The 22,462-nt window shown below is 45.1% G+C and overlaps 1 protein-coding gene across 2 annotated transcripts in view; it reads right to left on the reverse strand.

Annotated features, from left to right (window-relative positions):
- LOC308325196 (kin of IRRE-like protein 1) overlaps positions 1–22,462 on the reverse strand; it is a 104,154-nt gene that overhangs the window by 24,118 nt on the left and 57,574 nt on the right. The window contains exons 2-9 of one of the 2 annotated variants that reach the window (XM_080777632.1): positions 21,492–21,641; positions 10,826–10,975; positions 9,238–9,395; positions 5,547–5,697; positions 4,816–4,921; positions 4,229–4,377; positions 3,004–3,131; positions 2,386–2,512 (exon numbers count right to left, since the gene is read on the reverse strand). In XM_080777632.1, coding sequence (XP_080633758.1) covers positions 2,386–2,512; positions 3,004–3,131; positions 4,229–4,377; positions 4,816–4,921; positions 5,547–5,697; positions 9,238–9,395; positions 10,826–10,975; positions 21,492–21,641 — 1,119 coding nt within the window. Of the gene's footprint in view, positions 1–2,385; positions 2,513–3,003; positions 3,132–4,228; positions 4,378–4,815; positions 4,922–5,546; positions 5,698–9,237; positions 9,396–10,825; positions 10,976–21,476; positions 21,642–22,462 lie in introns of both variants that reach the window. The other variant, XM_080777631.1, reaches the window with a different exon arrangement.

Genomic DNA, 22,462 nt, shown 5'->3' on the forward strand with positions numbered 1-22,462 from the left:
TAGAGGCCAATATGCACATTACATCATCATCATACCTGGAAGTTATGCGGGAACGCCTACTGAGTGGCAAACTACTTTTCTGGCCTTGACAGCCCCATACATCCAAACAGAACATCTGAATGCATTAAACGACGTTAAACTCGCTTTGCCACTCGATTTGCCATTCACGTTAAATGCATGCGCATCCTCTCTATATGGACAGAGTCCAGATGGACTACAGGGATAGCTGTCCGGATCGAAGGCCCGGAAGTACAGATTAAGATCTCTCTTGGAGCTACAGTATACTCAATTGCAGTCAATCCTTTGAATCACAAGATTAGACAGAGGACGGCGAGCATGGTCACCGGTAAATATGGCAGGATGTTAATATTCATATTGCGCCGCCCTCAACAGCGAGGTTGTTGTGAGCTTGCAGATCGGCTAGTTTCAGCAAAGAGATTTTGACGTAGAGGAAATTACTAGCAGGCTTGTTATAGAGCCCTGGGGTACCCCCGTCAATTAATTATAGAGGGGTTGTTACTTTAATTCTCATAGTAAAGGTTTACGTGGTGGTGGTGGGGGACAGGGGAGGAATAGAGGAGGAACAAAACAAAACGGAGAGCACAGAAAGGGTTGCGTGTACATTTTTCATCTTCCAAGAAAGTGTTATTGTTACTTAATCCTTCACAGTTAAAAGTCCCATGCCATCAATACCCAATCAGCCCACCATCATGTTGTCCCTGGACACTGCAAAATGGATGACGGAAGAAGAAAACGGCAGTGGGACGGGATATATCCCCCAGCCTCATTATGTGAAAGTGCTTAAAGCACTGACTGTGTCTGCTCTTTATGTCATCCATTATCATTAATAATGCCTGACGAAATGATATAATGCTTATAAATAATAATTCTCAACATATTGCCAATTTGAATAAGTAATGAATAGCTCTCGTTAATAGCGGAGGTGGTGCTGAAGGTCGTCCGGTATTTGACAATAGTGGAGCTGCACTGAGCAAACATGCCAGGTGGTACCTATACCTAATTACCTACTGTATGTGGAGATACTTTAAACATGCCGGGTGGTACCTATACCTACCTATGTGGAGATACTTTAAACATGCCAGGTGGTACCTATACCTACTGTATGTGGAGATACTTTGCATCTTTTGATGTTTTTCCATGAGTGAATGCCCTATATAATGATTATATACTAGGGCGTTCATTCATGGAAAAACAGGGCCTATTAGGCTATACTCTTTTGACAGTGGCGTGCCAAAGCTTTTTGATATTTTTCAAAACAAAAGTTTTATACATATTTAACTGACGGAAGCTATTAATAAGAGCTTGTGTAACTAAACAATGATTATATTGGATCCATTGGAGGTTCTATTTTCCAATGACCTGCAGACTACATTGGAGATTAACCACCTTGAGTCGTTTTAGAACCGTGGTGACCAAACGGATGTTTTTAGGTTGTTTTAAATTATTTGTCTTGATTTCTATTTACAGTAAAACCTTATATTTTACATGTATGCCTTTTCACCGGGTGCCTCATACGAAAGCATGAGGAAAAAAGAAAGATGATGGAAAAAAGTCGACACATACTGTACTGTATGAAGATATTTAACACGGAATTGATTCAGCTTCAGTATTTTCTCCAGCGATGTTTGATCTCAAGTGTTCAGTCAAAGAAAACATGGCACAAAGGGAGGAGTTTGTGTTTGTGTGTTGATGTCCAGTGAAGCACATCGCTTCCTATTGATTTTATGAGGTTTGGACTTGAGTATATAAACAAGGATCTGGATGTCTTTTTCTGTTCCATGGTAAAGTATTGGAAACATTGGAAACAGCAATGCGCACCCAAACTACTATGCAGGCTTGTGGGCTATATGCGTTACGCTTTAGGAGAGGAGCGCTGCTGCTCCTGTTGGTATGATGTGGTGTGTGTGTGTGTGTGTGTGTGAGACAGCCCGATCATTTACGACCAGCGTCAAATCGTGTGAATGTGCGTGCGAGTGCTATGGACATGATATCCAAAGCAGCCACCCACTCATGAAAAAGATGTCTGTGGATAAGGGTGCTAAATCAATGAAAAAAAATCACACCCGTGTGAACCGAGTGTTGCAACTCCCCCCCCCCACCCCTCTCTCATTAGCAGGCAACAGTGCAACTGTCTCTCTCTCTCTGTTTCTGCATGGCACAACAGCGCCCCCTACTGGTACTCATTCTGGTGCTCATTAACGTCACATAGGTTAACCAACCACACAGACATTGCTGGTTGTAGGAGTGGTTGCACCACTCAAAAAAGAACACAGATTTTTGTATGTGTATGCAATTTATATAGAATAATTATGTGGATGTGTGTTCTTTTGAGTTGGGGAAAAAGGGGAAAGTACCGGACCATACCGTTGACAGTGAGCGTGACCTCGGTCTCTCCCACGCCGATCCGGGGGACGATGGCCTTGCAGACGTATTGTCCTGCGTCCGACTGGCTCACAGACTTCAGATAAAGCTGGTTGTTGTTGCTGAGCACCTGCTCACACACACAGAGGGGATACGACAGGAGAGGAGAGGATAAACCATGTTAAGAGATACATATTTAATTGCTAAAACATGTTCACTTTTTTCAGCAGGCTCCATTAGTTCCCCCCCCCCCCCCCCCCCCCCCCCCCGCAACTCGTTGGCATGAATTAAAGATTTAGGACACGGAGGCGAAGTCTCACTTGTCTGCTTTAGATGTGAGGAAATATTCATGGAGTGTGTGTGGGACCCAGATTCTCTGTCTGTGGCGTTTATTAGGGTTTAGATACCCGTGTTCTCCCAGTAAACAACACATTACAGTCCCCTTTCTGTGCTAATGAGGGCATTAAACAATAACTGGATCTGAGGGAGCTCTGAACTTGGTCCACTAGGGTTCAAGTTAACCTCTTCTGACCCATTTCTACACATGCTCACGGTGATGTGATGTAGTGAGGAGCTGGTCAACATACTGTCCCATCAGGTGTTTGGGGGGAGGGTTCTCACCATGTTGGAGCCCTTCTTGGTCCAGGTGAGAGTGAGGGGAGGGTTACCCGACCACTTGCAGTTCAGATTGACATCGGAGTCCACGTCCACTGTCACAGGCCTGGGCTCCACCACCAGGATAGGACCAACTGAGAGAGAGAGAGAGAGAGAGAGAGAGAGAGAGAGAGAGAGAGAGAGAGAGATTAATTTAAGAGCGTGCGTGTGTGCGTGCGTACATTATAAGGACATGAGTAGCATTTTTTCATTATTTTATTCTAATTATCAAATCCATCAACTCATTCAGATCTATTTTCCCAAACTGCATTTGTCATTATCATTAATTATTCTGTTGTGTACGGCCAGATGTGTTAGTTTAAAACACTAGATTGACACACTGACGGCCCTGGGACAGGCTGAATAATATTATAACAAAAGAATAGTGAATTAGAGTATATATATATATATATATATATATATATATATACGCTGTATGAATCATTCAGATGTTGGAATCAAAGCCTGGCACCTCTCCGACATGATCCTACAGCCCCTAGACAACAGCGATGCACATTTAGACTGCTTAATGCATGAATACTGCATGATAACAAACGGAGCCAGGCAGTGGCGTGCCTACCGTACGTTGATTCACAAAACAAACTGGCGAGATATCGACACATTGAGGTGCTGTACATGCATTTTGGAAAGCGACGTCTTTCAGAGCATGTCTCCTGCTGTGAAATGTGACTCACAGCCATTCCCCAGTCTCAGAAGTGTAAAGCACATCATTCACATTTAATGGGATTTAGTTTTTGTCCCATTGAAGACGTGGTGAAAGTAAAAATGTTTTTCCCCCCACACTTTTAGAGTCATAATGAAAACGGCTGCGCTGGTGAATTCAGAGTGTGTCCCATAGTCTGAGTGGTACTGGTTACATCTGTGATTGGTTGACCACCAGCGTATTCATTTATTTAGCAAATTAGTTGGCCAGCTAGAAAAAGCCTAAAAAGCCATTTCACCAGCTGGCTGTGGAGGTCTATGGATAGCAATGTCGGTGAGTGCAATGTCTGCGAGCCCAAACGACATATCTCGAAATCTACTGGCTGGATTGTACGCCTGGCGACGAATTATAATTGAATTATAATTATAATACTATAAACAAATTGCATTGTTAAGCAATACGCTCCATGCACCAGTTCAAACCGTTGCGTGTGGGGTCAGTGGTGGTGCACGAGGCTGCTATACTCACAGTGCACGTCCACCAGGATGCTGACGTTGGTGTTGCCCACAGCGTTGAACACCTGGCAGGACACAGGCTCTGTGAAGAAGGAGTGGTCCGCCGTGGTGACAAACACACTCTCCCTGGCCCCCTCCAGCAGCACGCCGCCTTTAGCCCACCTGCCCAACACACACAGCACAGTCAGCAACCCTCTTGAACCAGCAAGTGGCAGTGTGTGTAGGTCTAATCAGTCCTCCTATTAAATATTGCCGTGATCTTTTTCCGTCCTAAAACATGATCATCAGGTACTATGATTATACTAGGAGGAAGACATTTTTCTAAAAAGTGTACAGAAAGTGTTTTTATGTGGCCACACCCACCAGTTCATTAAGAACACCTGCTTTCCACCTTAGCACCACCCACCTCAACTTAAGCTTCGCCCCAAAGTACAAAAATCAAAGCGCTCCATCTTTAACTCTGATAGCTTACAAACGTAACTCTGTAAGCAAAGGGTCCAGTTGGTTATTTGCTCTCCCAAGTTAAAAATGAATAAATGAACACAGTCATGCTCCATCCATCGATCTCATCTCATCTCAGTCCCCATAATGTCTACCGACCTGAAGCCCATGATGGGGGGGTTGGCAGTGGCCGCGCAGGTGAAGGTGACCCTCTCGCCCTCCAGGACGGAGCGAGGTTCAATAGACAGCGTGACTGTAGGAGGGTCTGCTCAGCACGGGACAGAAAGGACAAAGGATGCGGGCCGTCAAATGCAGCCGAAGTACCGGAATTATCTGACAGATATTATTACGCACATACACACGTATGCACACACATAGGGTTGGGATCCTTTAGGATTTTAACGATTCCGACTCCCCCTTAACGGTCCGATTCCCTTTGGTTCCCTTTAACGATTACTCTAGGGGGTTCCAAATGGACAATGGTCTGTAACTCTGAGAGTGTTACAGATGGAACTGAATGGGCATGCAAAGGGTCCATTTGGTTCCATTTGTATACACTCTCAGAGTAATGATGGTCCTTGATATCAAAGAGTTTGAGAACCACTAGATTTGTAATTGAATAGCAGACGTGAAGTCCAAATACTAGCTCTATGGAAACGCTTCCAAAAAGGTTTGGAACAGATCCCAGTTCCTCAATGTTGGATCCGGTTCCTCCGAATCTCAACCCTAACTCTAACTCTAATTCTAACCCTAACACACACGCACACGCACACACACACACACACACACACACACACACACACACACACACACACACACACACACACACACACACACACACACACACACACACACACACACACACACACACACGCGCAGGGTGAACCTACGGTGAACATTGAGCGTGACGGTGGCCCGTTTGCCCGTGGGCACAGCGGCGTTTGTGGCCACACAGCTGAAGTTGCGGCTGGTGTCCGTGTCCTCTGGCGTGATGGGCAGGAAACTCCTGGTTGTCACCCGCTTCCTGTCTGGAAGTACTTCCTGTCACAGGAGAGGGAGGGGGGAGATGGAAGGATTGCATTTGTGATCTTGATACAGAAAAGTGCAACACCATTTCAACCGTTTCAGGCCATTCAACGTTGAACAACAGACCTGCCTTTCCTCGGATCTTGACAGCTCATAACCCCCCCCCCCACCCCCCCTTCCGAGTCCAAACTGATGAAAAACAACTCTTATAAAAAACATTTGGTGATTTTTACGGCGTTGCTCTGTACAGGGGGGGGTCGTGTTCTAGAAGATGGTCGATCTGTGTGTTTGTATTTTCCGGGGGCTATTTATCGACGCAGACTGCTGGACCGGTCAGTGTCAAATGAATATACAGTAGGCTCCGTGCATCGCTAGTTCCCTTTTCTAGAGGGGCATAATAAACCTGTTCTGGTCAGATTAGTTTCATTTGATTGGCCCTGGATGGAAATGGGAACCTCAAGGTTCACCTTCCAGCTGTTCTACCGGCCACTCTACCCTGGAGCTACTGTCGCCCCGCCACTCTATTGTGCACACGTACGCCAGTACTGTATGTCAAAGACTTTTGTTTTATATATATTTTTTAAATGCTCATCTTTAATTTTACAATGGCAGTAGGATCGGGCTGAAACCATTTGCAGTCATGTACAGTACCAGCCACATGAAGTCTGAGAGCTGCATGATTCAATGCAGTCATCGGACCCTATCTTGTTTAAGAACATATCAATAATATTCTATTTTAGCTATCCATTTCTGTGGAATTCTCATTTAAGGTGGTGAATTTGTAGGATCCTATTTGGGAGCACTTCTTCTAAGAATGTGTAACAATTTGTAAAATAGCACAATTAGTGCAAGATCACAGAACGCACACTGTGAGATAATGTGAGCTTTAGAAATAATAAAACAAGTATAGGGCTTTTAAGCACCATGTAATATGTATGAGTGTGTGTGTGTGTGTGTGTGTGTGTGTGTGTGTGTGTGTGTGTGTGTGCGCGCGTGCGGCAACAAGCTGCAAGGGAAAACATCTGTGTTGGAGAGTGTGTGGGTGTGTGGGTGTGTAGATGCTCACGGGTGATTGAGGGTGCATGTGTAAGCGTGAGTGTGCATACAGTATGTGAGTGTGATATGTCTTTGCTCGCAGGCATATGTACTGTACTGTGTGTGTGTGTGTGTGTGTGTGTGTGTGTGTGTAAGAAGGAGCCTGGGAGGAACAGGGTGCATGTTTCTATGAATATATAATACGTATATACCTCTGTGGATTGGTGTGCGTGCGTGCGTGTGTCTGCAGGTGTTGCGAAGGCAAAGTTTCATGTCTGTCTCATATTGTGGGCCCAGTGGCATTGTGTATACCTGTATACTGTATGTGCATGTTACAGTATGTGTACTGCATGTACTGTATGGTCATAGTACTACACTTGACAGGCTAGATGCAGATGGGCAACTAACAGAAAATTATTATTAATATTACTATAACCAACTTAATCTCGCTCATGAGGACCAAGACAATTGACCTCACAATGTCTATCTCTCAAATTCTGCTATACTTAATTGAGAATCAGTGTCTTAAATATCATCAAATCGACGAAGAACAATTCAAATAGATTTTTCACAATCGACTAAATCGATATTTTTATCGATTATTATATTTTGTTGTATACAGAAACCGAATAGAGACAATGCGTCGCGATGCAACACATCGTGAGCGTATGTAGGAGTGCTATTTTCATTATTCATTCATTGTAATCGAGGCAAAAGTGTGAAATAATCGTGATATTGAATTGACATCATTATCGCCCCAGCCCTAGGACAGATGAGCTGCTATGTGATATGTGAAATTATTCTAATGAGCCTTTATTCCCTGCACCAGCCTAAGGGGCCGTGTCCATGGAAAGCATTTTATGAGCGCAGGCGAGCTGTGGACGTCGTCGCTGTCGGGCAGAAACCTCTTACACTATCTCCGTATTCTAACGTGTTTTTTAAATGAATGCCCTACTTGATCATACCACAGCGTCACTCAAAACATCAAGAGTAGCAGATCTGAAAGCTCAACCCGTTTGTACAATTAGTATAGTAGATCTGCTATTTTTTGCCATTTTTTTAATTTGAGTCCTGAATGTTTTGGACATATGAGGTTTCCAACCTGACAAAGACGATACCATGTCCATAGTGCTCACATGCAGTGTCAATTAAGACCCACTACTGCGCTCCAAACGATCTGCTATTGCTGTGCTGGAATGATATGAACATCCTGATCTGTGTTATTAGCACTAAAAAAGCTTAGCTGCAACAAAGCAAACACAGGCTTCTCATGGTTGTGGTAAAAAAATCAACAAAAAGCTGAACTTGAGCTCGAAGCATTTATTTTACTGTAGAAATGCATGGCACACTGGCACTGCCACTGTCTTCACTGTAGAAATGCATGGCACACTGGCACTGCCACTGTCTTCACTGTAGAAATGCATGGCACACTGGCACTGCCACTGTCTTTACTGTAGAAATGCATGGCACACTGGCACTGCCACTGTCTTTACTGTAGAAATGCATGGCACACTGGCACTGCCACTGTCTTTACTGTAGAAATGCATGGCACACTGGCACTGCCACTGTCTTCACTGTAGAAATGCATGGCACACTGGCACTGCCACTGTCTTCACTGTAGAAATGCATGGCACACTGGCACTGCCACTGTCTTTACTGTAGAAATGCATGGCACACTGGCACTGCCACTGTCTTTACTGTAGAAATGCATGGCACACTGGCACTGCCACTGTCTTTACTGTAGAAATGCATGGCACAACTGGCACTGCCATCTCATCAAGGCACTCTCTGTGGATACAGCAAGTGCAGTAACTCACATTTTTGGTCAACATGATGTTTTTATTTGTCTCTATGGTCAAAGCGGCCATCATGGTCTAGAGGATAAACAAACACCTCATGAACAGGGGTCTGTGGTGGACATTTTAGTAAAAATATAACAATGAAATACAACAATACAACAATGAAATATTACCAGAAAGACATAAAGAGATAGCCCTGAATGACCATAACAGGTCTGTACCAGGTCTGTGTATAATTGGAACCAAATTACTTACGAAGCCCCCCCCCCCGGCACCATGCTAATGGCAGCCGCTGTTCCCAACAGTATGTGTAAATGTGGTGAGGACACACCAGGTACAGTTACAGTACAGTACTGCAAAGTAGAAGCTTGCACACCTCTACATTAACCTTGCTGCAGTATATATGATTCCAAAGACCTCTACAGGTGAGAGACTTCAGTTTCTCTCCTAGAAGTGGCACACTAATTGCTATAGTTGTGGGACAATTGACACTGAGTCACGACTATAGTAAGTATGGATGAATGTGTGTGCGTGTGTGTGTGTGTGTGTGTGTGTGTGTGTGTGTGTGTTTGTGTGTGTGTATAATGTATTAATATTGTTGTCGTCCTTTTGTTTTAGCACTGCTATGTTTAGTGAACATGGAGTGTTTTGTTTACATCGTTGACCGAAATTGAGTGCATGCGTGCGTGCGTCTGTGTGTGTGTGTGTGGTGGTGACTCACCGTACTCTGCTGAGCGCCCTCCAGCAGTACTCCGTCTCTGGTCCACTGGATGTGTGCGGCCGGCTTGGCTCCGCGCGTCACGCAGGTCAGGTTGTAAGGTACGCCCGCCATCAGCAACAGCTCTGGAGCTCCCTCTACCACCGGGTCCTCTGGAGGGACTGCACACACACACACACACACACACACACGGGTCAACTGACGTCTGACATATTCACGCTTGCGGTTCAATCGTCCACATCAGCCTGACATTATGATAATTACAGTAGGAATCACACAACCCATATCCACAGAAATACGCACACACTCGCGCATGCAACGTCTCATATACTGTAAACATCATCATTTCATGAACAGACTAGCGAATAAATAAAACATTCCTTTTAAAAGTTTGCATAAATTCCGAGTTCAGTTTAATTACTGTAGTTTTTTTGCTGGTGCTTGTAAATAGGACGAGGGAGCAAACGGCTACAGATAAGAATCAAAGTGCTAATGTGTGCAGCGAGGAGACGGAAACGCTCCCCGGCGGGGCCTCCTCCTGGAATCATCTCATCTCCAGGCAAACAAAGAGGAAAGAAACAAGTTAAACCGCTACAACAAAACAACAAAAGGAAGATAAAAATCAATAAACTCAGATATCGTGTTGCGTCTAAACCCAGGAATAGACTGACTGACTGCGTTTCAGGCTGTCTGCTGCTTTGTCTTTGATATGAAGGCTGTCAGCGGAGGTGGTGCTGCCTCCCTGAGAGAGAGAGAGAGAGGCTGAGACAGGGATCTATGGTATAGGGAACCACTCTGTCTGCCCCGCAAACCACTACTGAGCTCTGTCTGTGTGTGTGTGTGTGTGTGTGTGTGTGTGTGTGTTGCCAGGTCTGCTTATTATAAGTGACTTTGGGCTTGTTCTTCTGTAAAGTTGCTTGTAAATATTGAGGGTAGGTAGTGGAATTCTTGGGGCGGGGGGATTTTTTCCAAAGTGTAGTTGCTCATTTAGGCTTATTTTTTTGTTTGTATTATTGTTTAAACCAGTGGTTCTCAATTCGTCTGTACCCAGACGGTGCAGGCACACAGAGTACAGAAATTGTAGTGTACAAAAAAAAAACCCTCTGCTAAACTTTAATTTGACTTTTTCTAACACATGAAAGAGACGCCCACCAGACTGGCCCTTTCCCGAAGACAGACAGATGCACCACATTTATAAAAAAATTAAAAAAAAAATTAAAAAACGACTTAACGACTATGACTTCCAGAAGTCACAAACACATGTGTTCCTTCTTTTGATGGAGGGAGAAAGTGGAAGTGAAGCCTCCTCCGCACTTCCGCTTCGTCTTTACAGTCACACACATTTATCCTAATATAAATGAAAATCATCTAAGCGATGTAAGCATGTAGCTTGCTGCTTAGCAGAATTGGAAATAAAACAATACATTTTGATGAACGGAAATGACAGCTTCCATTAACTGGATTCCGGGAGGTGTAGTTCTCCAGACACTATATGGCACTCAGAGATTGTGGAATAGTTGTTGCGCGAGACTATAGGTGTACAGTCGGTAAAACAATATGGGTATACGTAACGTAACCAACACATACTTACTGAGTACGTTGAGTTTGGCTCTCCTGGAGCGCAGGGCAGCCTCAGTGGCCTGACACTCGTACACAGAGTCGTCAGACAGCTCAGCGTTGTTGATCTCCAGGTTGTACTGACCGGTGTCCACCACACGCAGCACACGGTACCTGGGCCAGGCTGAGGGCGGGCACAAACGCACAAACGCACGCACGCACATGCACGCGCGCATACACATACACCTGAGGTCAGTTTTAAACATGAGGACAGCGGTGGTTCTCAAATATTTTATAACCAAGAACCCCCAAAATGATAATGTATTTGGCCACAGACTTGGCACGTTTAATAATATTTTGGGCAAGGAGGGAGGAGAAAACCTATTTACAAAAGAAATGTATTGGCAATTTAATTTATTGGCGCCCACATCATGCAGTATTTCCATGTGGCCCATTGGGAATCGTTGCTAGATTATGCAACATTTATTTTGTATTTACAATATGTGATTTCTTGGCAACAGCGCCACCAAGACCCAGAGCAGAGAATTCACTGTAGTAGGTGCATACATAAGGGTCAAACATACAGTTACATTGCCAAAGGCAAGCGTCAAAACATAATAAAACAATTTAACCCATTCTGGGCGGGCACCCATTTTGGTGTTGGCATCATGTTATGCTTTAGCTATTGAAAAATAGCAGATCTACAAGCTCATAGCGCGCCACCGAGTGGCGCGCTACGAGCTTGTAGGTCTGCTATTTTTGAAAAATCGAAGAGCGACTGACATTTTTAGAATCTGATCTCAGGTCAGAATGGGTTAAGAAAGAAACTGCACGGGGAAAGTATGAACAGCTGGTGTGGGTACAGCATTGTGTACACTGAGCTAAAGTGTGTCACTGGAACTTGTACAAACTGTCTGTTAGAAATAGTTTTAGGTACATGTTGTTTCAGGTACATGCCCCCCCTGTCTCCCATCAGTAATGACACAGCTGAATTGTGAATGAAGCAGATTAAAAAAATAAAAGCGCTGTCATTTGAAGTTGATAATCTCCATTAACTGTTGAGGAAGTAAGCCGTTATGTCGTTACGATTTTGAACTGCTGCATATAACGACACCACCAGAGAAGGATTCGTGCATTAAAAAGAAAATGGGATTTTAAAGTAATTACTTGAATTAAACCCCTTTTTGTGATTTAGTACCAACATTGGCATCTGCAGAAGCTCAAAGACATTTTGGTTAATCTTGATCCTTTATACTTGGATGTGAAGATCTAAGTATAAAGCTGGAGTTTGTGTGGTTATTTATCAGATGTCTCGTACACACACACTCTGGAGAACAACTACAGCAGATGAGCTAAATTCAGATTCAGATTTTACAGAGGCCAGTTTCGAATTGCAGCCATCCGTAGGTGCCTTTTGAGAGCGAGTTTTGAAGGAGTCAAGGGATTCACATGTCTTAATGACTGTTGGTAGGGCGTTCCACATTTTGGTGGCATAGGAGCGAAAATAATTTAGTCCCTTGTTTGTGCCGAATCTGGGTTGTACATGGTTTGTTGCATTCCCTCTGTTGTTGTGGGTGTGGACTTCGTTTACATTAAGGAAGTTTTTAGACAGGTACATGGGTATCTGTACACTTTATATATTTCATATTGTCACTGTCGGGCAAAACCTTGTATCTCTATATTGCACGTTTTTATGTTTTTCTTCATAAAATATGTATGCCGTATACAGTATGTACGTACGTATGACTGTTGAGCAAAGATATAGCAGAAACCAAAGTGTAAATCTTTGAAAACGCTGACATCAGGACTCACAGGGGCTCATGACACATATGTTTATTACATTGATGCAGATCCGTAGGTGATATTTTCAGTTCCTAGAATGGGCAAGCGCTCCCTGGCCCCGCTTATCCTACGAATGCAAATGTAGCCACTAGCGATGGTGAATGAAGATGATGTAAACAAAAAGCCTTGTGTGATAGGAAGTAGAACGTTAAGTGGTTCTTGTACATGCATGCCTGGTCTATGCTATGGTCTTGCAGTCCGTCACCGCCACATAGCCACCTGGCATGCACATTACAACGTTTTCAGTCATCACAGCGTCTGTGATGTGACTTTTCCGTTTTCTCTGGAGCCTGTTTCCGTCCCAAAAGTGGCCTTAATCACTACATTGGAGCGCAGGTTCTTTCATCCATTTAATTCCTGGAAAGTATAACAGTTTTGGACATACAAGCTTTTCCGTTCCGACAGCGACGAGATATATATACTGTACGCACGGTCCCTGGAGAGCGAATCCAACAGATGAGGTACAGCCTGCGGAAGTTCTACACCATTTATGTCAGCAGTAGCAGGGGACAAAAATAATGCACATCCTTTGTCCGGGTGCCAAGTTAAGCAAAGAGTTGATGTGAAAACAACAGAGCTCAGAATACGCATTAAATAAATTGCTTCCGAAACGGTTTTCATTTTACTAGAACGACGTTCCGAGTCCTCACTGGGGCTCTCCCTCAGGCGCCCCTATATATGATTTGAACATCAACTTTTAACACGCCCGACCACTTCCAATTATATCTCGGCTATATTTCTTTTTAAGTTCTCGCAGTGGAGGAAGGAGGAAACTGGCTCTTATTTTTATTTATTTTTACCTAACATTCTAGATGTTTGCAATACAGAACATGAATACAAAGCTCTGTATTCACAGACGGTACCAAAGATGATCTGATCACCAATAATCATGTAAGCATGCAGGGGTGAACGCAGGTTTCATGAATGCATAACCGGGGAACAAAAAATAAGATTCATACACCTACTGTGTATGTATGTCGTACACACACACACACACACACACACACACACACACACACACACACACACACACACACACACACACACACACACACACACACACACACACAAGCAGCACAGACAACCAAGCAGCACAGACAAACACCCACCAAGCAGCACAGACAAACACCCACCAAGCAGCACAGACACAAAGAGAGAGTGAGAGATACAGACAAACACATAGCTCTAGGGCAGGAACCGACGCATGCACACACACACACACACACACACACACACACACACACACACACACACACACACACACACACACACACACACACACACACACACACACACACACACACACACACACAGTTTAATTGTACCATGATGGGGTGATATAGTAGGGGTGTCTACCCTCAGGGTTCCTTGAGGGGGTTCCAAATGGAGCCCTTACAGGTCTGCAACTCTGAGAGTGTACAAATCGAATCCGTAAGGGTCCATTTGGTTCCATATTTGTACAGTCATGGGAGTCCTTGGAATTAGAAAATGAGACTCACTGACTGCCATGCAGGGGAAAAAACAGCCACATGTAACAAGGCTCCACATCCCTGTCGTTCTGCTCAACCGCTTCACACAAAGACATACGTGAGGGTGACGACAGCCCAGTAGGGGGCAGTGTGCGTCCCATCCTCACATGACATCATGGAGGCATTATGGCAAAGCACACACACACACACACACACACACACACACACTCACACACACACACACACACACACACACACACACACACACACACACACACACACACACACACACACACACACACACACACACACACACACACACAGACAGACAGACAGTCTTCCTTTCTATATGGGCAGGCAGACAGGCAGGCAGGCAAGCAGGCAGTGAGACAGACAGACCCTCCCCCCTCTGTGTGGGTGTCTGTAACTACCGTAAGTATTGGTGGATATTACATCATCCACTGGAGCACCTCACAACATACTCCACTACAAGCACACACAGGAACAATGAACTGACACCACTGATGCCTGCAGGTGCTGCTAAACGGATGGGAGGCGTGTGCGTGTGCGTGTGTGTGTGTGTGTGTGTGTGTGTGTGCATATCTCACATTCATATACGGCGGCATGAGAGTCAGACTAATATTAGGGGCACAATGTATGCAAGCTTGGAAAAGACATAATATACATAATATATACATTGTTTGATGTATTTGCATAGAAACCCACATCCGTGTGCAGTACACACACACACACACACACACACACACACACACACACACACACACACACACACACACACACACACACACACACACACACACACACACACACACACACACACACACACAGTTACAGTTTAATTGTACCATGCATGGTGATGATGGGAGTATAAGCTTATTCCAGTCACTAAGCCCTCTTGCTGGGCTTTAGTGTGAGTCACAGGTGAGAGGAAAGCCTATATAGCATTGTGTGTGTGTGTGTGTGTGTGTGTGTGTGTGTGTGTATGTGTGTGAGCGCGCGCACGCACGCAAGCGTGTGTGGGTGCGCGGTGTGGGTGTGGGTGTGCGTGTGGTGTGCCCCCACGTGCGCTGGTGTAATTTGAAATATATATGTACTCGCGCCTCAGTGAATGTATAATTCCCATCTCATGTGTGGGTGAGCAGAGTGCAGGTAGACGCGATTACGCGTTCGCTGCTACACAATACACACACCTACGCTATAGTCATCAAATGTTTCCTAGCGCGTGTAAATCCATAAGTGGCATTATGGCATGTTATTATACTGTTCCACAGCCTTCTTATATATACTGTATAATATACAGTCAGACAACCTCTGGCGTATTTTACCTCTGCAGCTCCATTGGTCACATTTGGACACTCACAGACAGAGTTAGAAATGGATGAATTAACAGAGGATTTGACCGAGTGTATATAGGACTATATTAGCATCATTGTCTCCTGTCTCGGGAAATACAAGGAATTCACATGAAGGCTTAGGTCGTTCAGTGCTAACTGAAGTGCCTGTAGTTGTGCTAATAGAGTAATAAAAGGATAGAGACCACTGGGGGTGGCACCTGTCACTGCATGTAGCCTACTGCTACATGCTGGGGGTGGCACCTGTCACTGCATGTAGCCTACTGCTACATTCTGGAGGTGGCACCTGTCACTGCATGTAGCCTACTGCTACATTCTGGGGGTGGCACCTGTCACTGCATGTAGCCTACTGCTACATGCTGGGGGTGGCACCTGTCACTGCACGTAGCCTACTGCTACATGCTGGGGGTGGCACCTGTCACTGCACGTAGCCTACTGCTACATGCTGGGGGTGGCACCTGTCACTGCACGTAGCCTACTGCTACATGCTGGGGGTGGCACCTGTCACTGCACGTAGCCTACTGCTACATGCTGGGGGTGGCACCTGTCACTGCACGTAGCCTACTGCTACATGCTGGGGGTGGCACCTGTCACTGCATGTAGCCTACTGCTACATGCTGGGGGTGGCACCTGTCAGTATAGGGGGTGTTGGGCGGAAGGAGTAGGATGAAGACTACATCCCTGGCAGGTGAGCCAGTAGGATGCAGCAGTGACAACACAGATAAGTGTGTGGGGAGGAATCAATTGCCATAACGGGGAATTTGATGGGGTAATTAGGTGAACTACGCTCCCTCTGCCAACCTGGGGAGAGCAACGGACTGAGCTCATGCTTCCCTCTATGCAAGAGGAGTCCAAGATGCTTCTTTTCACGTGGCCGGCGGGGAGTTTCCCCGGTTGGACGTGTAGCACGCGGAAGGAACACGTTATTCCAACCAGTTCCTTTCCCCCCATTTGTAAATACTCCAGTAAATTCAAATTAACTCAAAATGTTATTTAGGTACAGTACACCTCTGCAGAAATACAAGGAATGCATGGGGATGTTGGAGCAGGCGAGAACACTTTGACAGCGTGTGTGTGTGTGTGTGTGTGTGTGTGTGTGTGTGTGTGTGTGTGTGTGTGTGTGTGTGTGTGTGTGTTTCACAGAGGCACGCTGACAAAACATGTTGGAAACAGGACAAAAGGACCTCATGGATGAGTTTGTGAAGCGAGAAGAATGGAAAGAAAGAACCGAAGGCCGGACGGTGGATGACGGTGAGACAAAAGCAAGAAAGAAAGAAAGAAAGAAAGAAAGAAAGAGAGGTGTTTATCAAATTCATGGTGTTAAAGTCGCTGACTCCTCACTTGAAAGACATTGCAAGGACAAAGGAGAGAGAGAGAGAGAGTGAGAGAGAGAGAGAGAAGAGAGGATGAGTACAGCAAAATGCTAGGGGGACATGCAAAGAGAGGGAGGGGCAGAGAGAGAAAAAGGGGTGGTGCAATGACCTTTTGTGAACTTGTGAATTAAATTGAATTGAACGTGTACTTCACATCGCATCTCAGATCATCACTTGTGTACATTTGTTTGTGCGTGTGCGTGTGTGTGTGTGTGTGTGTGCGTGTGTGCGCGTGTGCGTCCGTGCGTGTCCGTGCGACGTGCGTGCCTGTGTTTATGTATGCTTGTGTGAGAGAGCATGTATTTGAATATCTAAGCGAGTGTAAAGTCCATAATCAAAAGTGGGTGCATGCGCCTGTTTAAGAATTCAACGCACATGCTTTATTGGCTTCTCATGCTTCTATGATCTCTAAACATGTTCACTTTATTTCTTATATTGTACAGTTTTCATATTGTGTTATTCGACTGTAATCTCTTCATATTTTCCTCAGTTTCTCAATGCCGATTCCAGGGAACACCAGGGTGTCCAGATGGACCTCTGCGGGTCTGTATAGCTGAGAGTGAACAAATGGAACCAATTGCAATTTGCACACACTCAGAGTTCAATTAAAACAGATAATTTTACAGTGTAGATTGGTGCCACAGAGGAAACAAAAAAAATAATTTGTTCAATTTGAATTACAGACCTGTAAGGGTCCAAAATTTGGACTCCTGGTAGGCCCCAGACCAGTCGTTGAGAAACATGGCTCTAGCAGACAATTTGACATGTTAGCTGTATATGCACCTGCACTGTGGGATTGACCCTAATCGTGTTTCTAATTGGAGGCAGGTGTGCTTTGAATCTTGTTTGGCACTGATGATGAAGGGGTAACCTCTAGTGAGGTTTCCCTGTGTGCACTCTTTCAGCTTTGTGCATTTTATGCACCATACGTACTCGTATACACAAAGACAGTGTTTTCTGTTTTGTTTAGTCTTTTTATAATCTGACATGGGATATAACCTCAAGTGGCGGCTGTTCGTAAAGATAGCTACAGCGGAAGACAGTGCTGCCATGTGGGGCTGAGACATGGACAATCACAGACAGTGGAGTCAGTACTGCTGTGTGGGGCTGAGACATGGACACTGAGTCAGTACTGCTGTATGGGGCTGAGACATGGACCCTCACAGTGGAGTCAGTACTGCTGTATGGGGCTGAGACATGGACCCTCACAGTGGAGTCAGTACTGCCGTATGGGGCTGAGACATGGACCCTCACTGTGAAGTCAGTACTGCTGTATGGGGCCGAGACATGGACCCTCACAGTGGAGTCAGTACTGCTGTATGGGGCTGAGACATGGATCCTCACAGAGGAGTCAGTATACTGCTGTATGGGGCTGAGACATGGATCCTCACAGAGGAGTCAGTATACTGCTGTATGGGGCTGAGTCTGAGACATGGATCCTCACAGAGGAGTCAGTACTGCTGTATGGGGCTGAGACATGGACCCTCACAGTGGAGTCAGTACTGCCGTATGGGGCTGAGACATGGACCCTCACAGTGGAGTCAGTACTGCCGTATGGGGCTGAGACATGGATCCTCACAGAGGAGCCAGTACTGCTGTATGGGCCTGCCCTGAGACATGGATCCTCACAGAGGAGCCAGTACTGCCGTATGGGGCTGAGACATGGATCCTCACAGAGGAGTCAGTACTGCCGTATGGGGCTGAAACATGGATCCTCACAGAGGAGTCAGTACTGCCGTATGGGGCTGAGACATGGATCCTCACAGAGGAGTCAGTACTGCCGTATGGGGCTGAGACATGGATCCTCACAGAGGAGCCAGTACTGCTGTGTGGGGCTGAGACATGGACCCTCACAGTGGAGTCAGTACTGACATATGGGGCTGAGACATGGATCCTCACAGTGGAGTCAGTACTGACATATGGGGCTGAGACATGGATCCTCACAGTGGAGTCAGTACTGACATATGGGGCTGAGACATGGATCCTCACAGTGGAGTCAGTACTGACATATGGGGCTGAGACATGGACCCTCACAGTGGAGTCAGTACTGACATATGGGGCTGAGACATGGATCCTCACAGAGGAGCCAGTACTGCTGTATGGGCCTGCCCTGAGACATGGACCCTCACAGTGGAGCCAGTACTGCTGTGTGGGGCTGAGACAGCACCGCAGGAAAAAGGCGTCTAATGCTACGAATGGCACTTTTGTGTCACATGGGGCGGACCACAAACACCACCACAACAAAGGACCTATACGCGGGGGACTCCCATAGGTCACAGACAAGGTCAGTGAGAGAAGGATGAGGCTGGCTGGGCACAGTGTGTGTGTGTGTATGTGTGTGAGGCACCCGGAACTGGTGGCTAGCAAACTGACACAACGGAAGTGACTGGCTCCTTTGTTTTGGCGATTTAATGTCCCAATTAGTTTCTGTTTGGAATGTTTCTCACATTGTGGGGTGTCGAACATGCATGGATGAATTGTTGTTCATTGATTATTAGGTGAAAGTGATTGTGTCGTTGTGTCTTAAATAGGATATCCATAGATATTGGCATAGTGAGGGCAAACATAGTGGCAATCAAAATCTCCTGTAGGAAGGTTTTGGTGTGGGCGAGAAATACTTATTGAACAGAGCATTTATTTTAAGGATTTAAAGGTGCTGTACAGTAAAGTGATATTCTGGTTTAAAAGCGAAAGCTCTATATTCTGATAGTAATCGTTGTTGAGGTGTTTGTTCGGTAACGGCCGGGTTCTCCTCGTCTCTAAACAGAAAATAGCTTTTCTGGTGAAATAATTTCACCCAATCAGGAGAGAGAGAACGCCACAAAGACCATTTATCAGCCGGTGTTCCAGTTCCAGCTGCGTCTGCTCGTTTATTTGTCTCACCTGCTTCCAATTTCACTTGTTTATCTTGCACTCTTCTATGACTTCTCTCTCCTGATTGGATGAAACTGGTATCCTGACCGGAAAAAAGTATGTTCTGCTGGAGCTGGACAGACCCCTGTTAACTGAACAAACACTTTATAGCAATGACTATAATGACTGGAATATAGAGCTATTTAACACACAAACAAATAAAAGACTGGCAGTGCAAAGCCCTATTTCTACTTAAAGTACGTTCTATGCATGGAAAATAGACAAACGCATCACGGATGCTACATTTTATGATGGTGGTGATCGGCTATTCCCAGTGCACAATACTCCGAACACACAACATTACAAATCATTCTTTTCTACAACATTCTACCTAATTCAATCTCTATTCTGGAAGTCTGGACGTGTCCTGTATAGGCTTTTGAGTTTTGACCACAGACCAATGGTTGGCTTAACATGCCAAAGTATCGTGAGACAGTCCATCATTGACTTTCTGACAACCAAATCTCACGACACTGCCGAGCCAGAAGCAACACATGCCACTGTGTAGATGCCCCGATATAGTTATACTGTACTGTGTGCACATCGAAAAACAACCTAATGCCTAATGTAATACAACCAAGTGATGTGAAAACAACCTAACCCTGAACCGATTAAACCAATGTAACCGGAATAGTGTTTGTTCACAAGCCGCTCCCAGCCGGCTCTCATTGACTCCAATGTCTGTCTGAACTTCTGCCTGAGTCCTTATTGTACTCTAATATTCTCTAAGATTTCTTTGAGGCAATTGCTGTTCGTTTGCCTAAAACAAAAGCTATCAAAACTATTATTTAGCATTGTGCAGTGGTCTCTCCTTCCTCCTCAATGGGGTTTTTTTTTTCCAGTTGCCTGAAATAAATCACTATACAGGACCTTTCAGGGCCCTTTTTCTTCCTCCAGTGACCACATACATCAAGTGCTACATTATTATAGGACTTTTAGCTGCACACACAGCGCGCCAGCCAGCCAGCCCTGCTGTCAGCAGGGACTCAGGGACCTGCATGGTGCACAGTGTTCAATGTCTTGATCACAGCAACACTATGCCATGGACACAGCAGCGCCGGTGGTGGTGACTGACACACTGGCTCTTGTATAGGGATGATGGAAACTGTGACCCTCGGCTTACAATACAGCCCCAGTCGAAACCACTAGACCCCCTGATGGCTCGCACAGCCTCCTCTCCCCCCTCGGCGCTCCAGTCTTTGTGTGTTATATCAGGCCCCGATTGTTAATACTGCTGCCGAAAATGACGCATATTCTTACTGCAGCACTTCATTGTATAAGTCACTCTGGATGAAAAGTGTCACCCTTAATATAAATGGATGAAATGTAAAAATGTGAAGTCTGTTTTTTTCCCCCCTTCCTTGTCTGGCAGTGTAAGATTTTCCCCCTCTGGCTGAATTTTATAATTTAACTTTTGCTAAGAATGTTGAACTTCTGAAATATACCCTCCTTCGTGCTGTACGGCACAACACGGTCCAAATGGACACTTACGGGCCTGTAACTATGATAGCACATTGACAGTGTACAAATTAAACCTCATTTGATTCCATTCGTACGCTGTCGGAGTTGATTGAACACTGAGGATTTTATAGATTAGATAGAAATAAAAATAAAAATAAAAAATTGTATCAAATAATGGGTCCGTGGGCTAATGCATATCAAACTAGGGGTTCTTGAAATGGAAAAAGGTTGAGAATAATATATAGTTTCCGTACAGGGCCCGATCTCACCTCGCAGGCCCTCTCCGATCCCCAGGGCCAGCCCGTCCTTGGTCCACTGGACGATGCCGGTGTAGTTGAAGACCACGCAGGACAGAGCCACCTTCTCCCCGAGCACCACCGACTGGTCTGCAGGTTCCTGGGAGAAACGCACGCACCAGCCTGGGGAGAGAGGTAGGATTACAACCACAAAAAGAACATGTTAACAATTTACAAAATTGCGATGCGAGGCATTGTATTTGGAGACATTGGCTATTTTCAGAATTTTCTAGCTGTCTATAGTCTAGAAGAGTGTCTGTCTGTCTGTCTGTCGGTCTGTCTGTCTTGGAATCCGCTGGACTGATCAGCACCAAAGGTCACTGCCAGTATAAGACACAGAAGTAACACACATTCGTATGTTTATACTTTTTGAAATAGTGGTCTCCGCCAGGCCGATCAAAGGCATGGCCAAGACTATGTTTTGCACCCTGTCCGTCCGTCCGTCCGTCCGTCCGTCCGTCCGTCCCTCCGTCAGGTCTTTCACATTTTTCATATTCCATCCTGATTGTGATTGATGTGTTCATTTTCTTTGACAATGCTGTTAACAATATACATCTTGATTTGACGTCAATGTTTAAAACGTGGTTTTACCATCACATCATTACAAGTCCAGAAGGGTTTTTGTCATGGAGTTTCCTTCAGTATCTTTATGGCTTCTGGAGAGACTTAGTAGTCAAGCAGTGTTTTTTCTATGTTTTTTATTGAATGCAGATTTTGGGGCAGTCGAAGACATTTTCAGAGCCCACAATAACATTTCTGAAGTAAAGCATTTGTTTGTTGGAATTTCTTCTGGAACTCCTTCCTCACAAAGAAGACAGTTCAGAACACATAAGGCTATTTGCACAACTGTATCTTTAGTTTTGCAGACATAAGTGGAGGAAAATGAGTTGCCAAGTATATGCACCGGTATAAGTTTGTGTCTGCAGTACAGTGTGTTTTACTAT

Source organism: Protomyctophum bolini (assembly GCF_963924005.1).
Source record: "Protomyctophum bolini genome assembly, chromosome: 12".
Classification (NCBI taxonomy): domain Eukaryota; kingdom Metazoa; phylum Chordata; class Actinopteri; order Myctophiformes; family Myctophidae; genus Protomyctophum; species Protomyctophum bolini.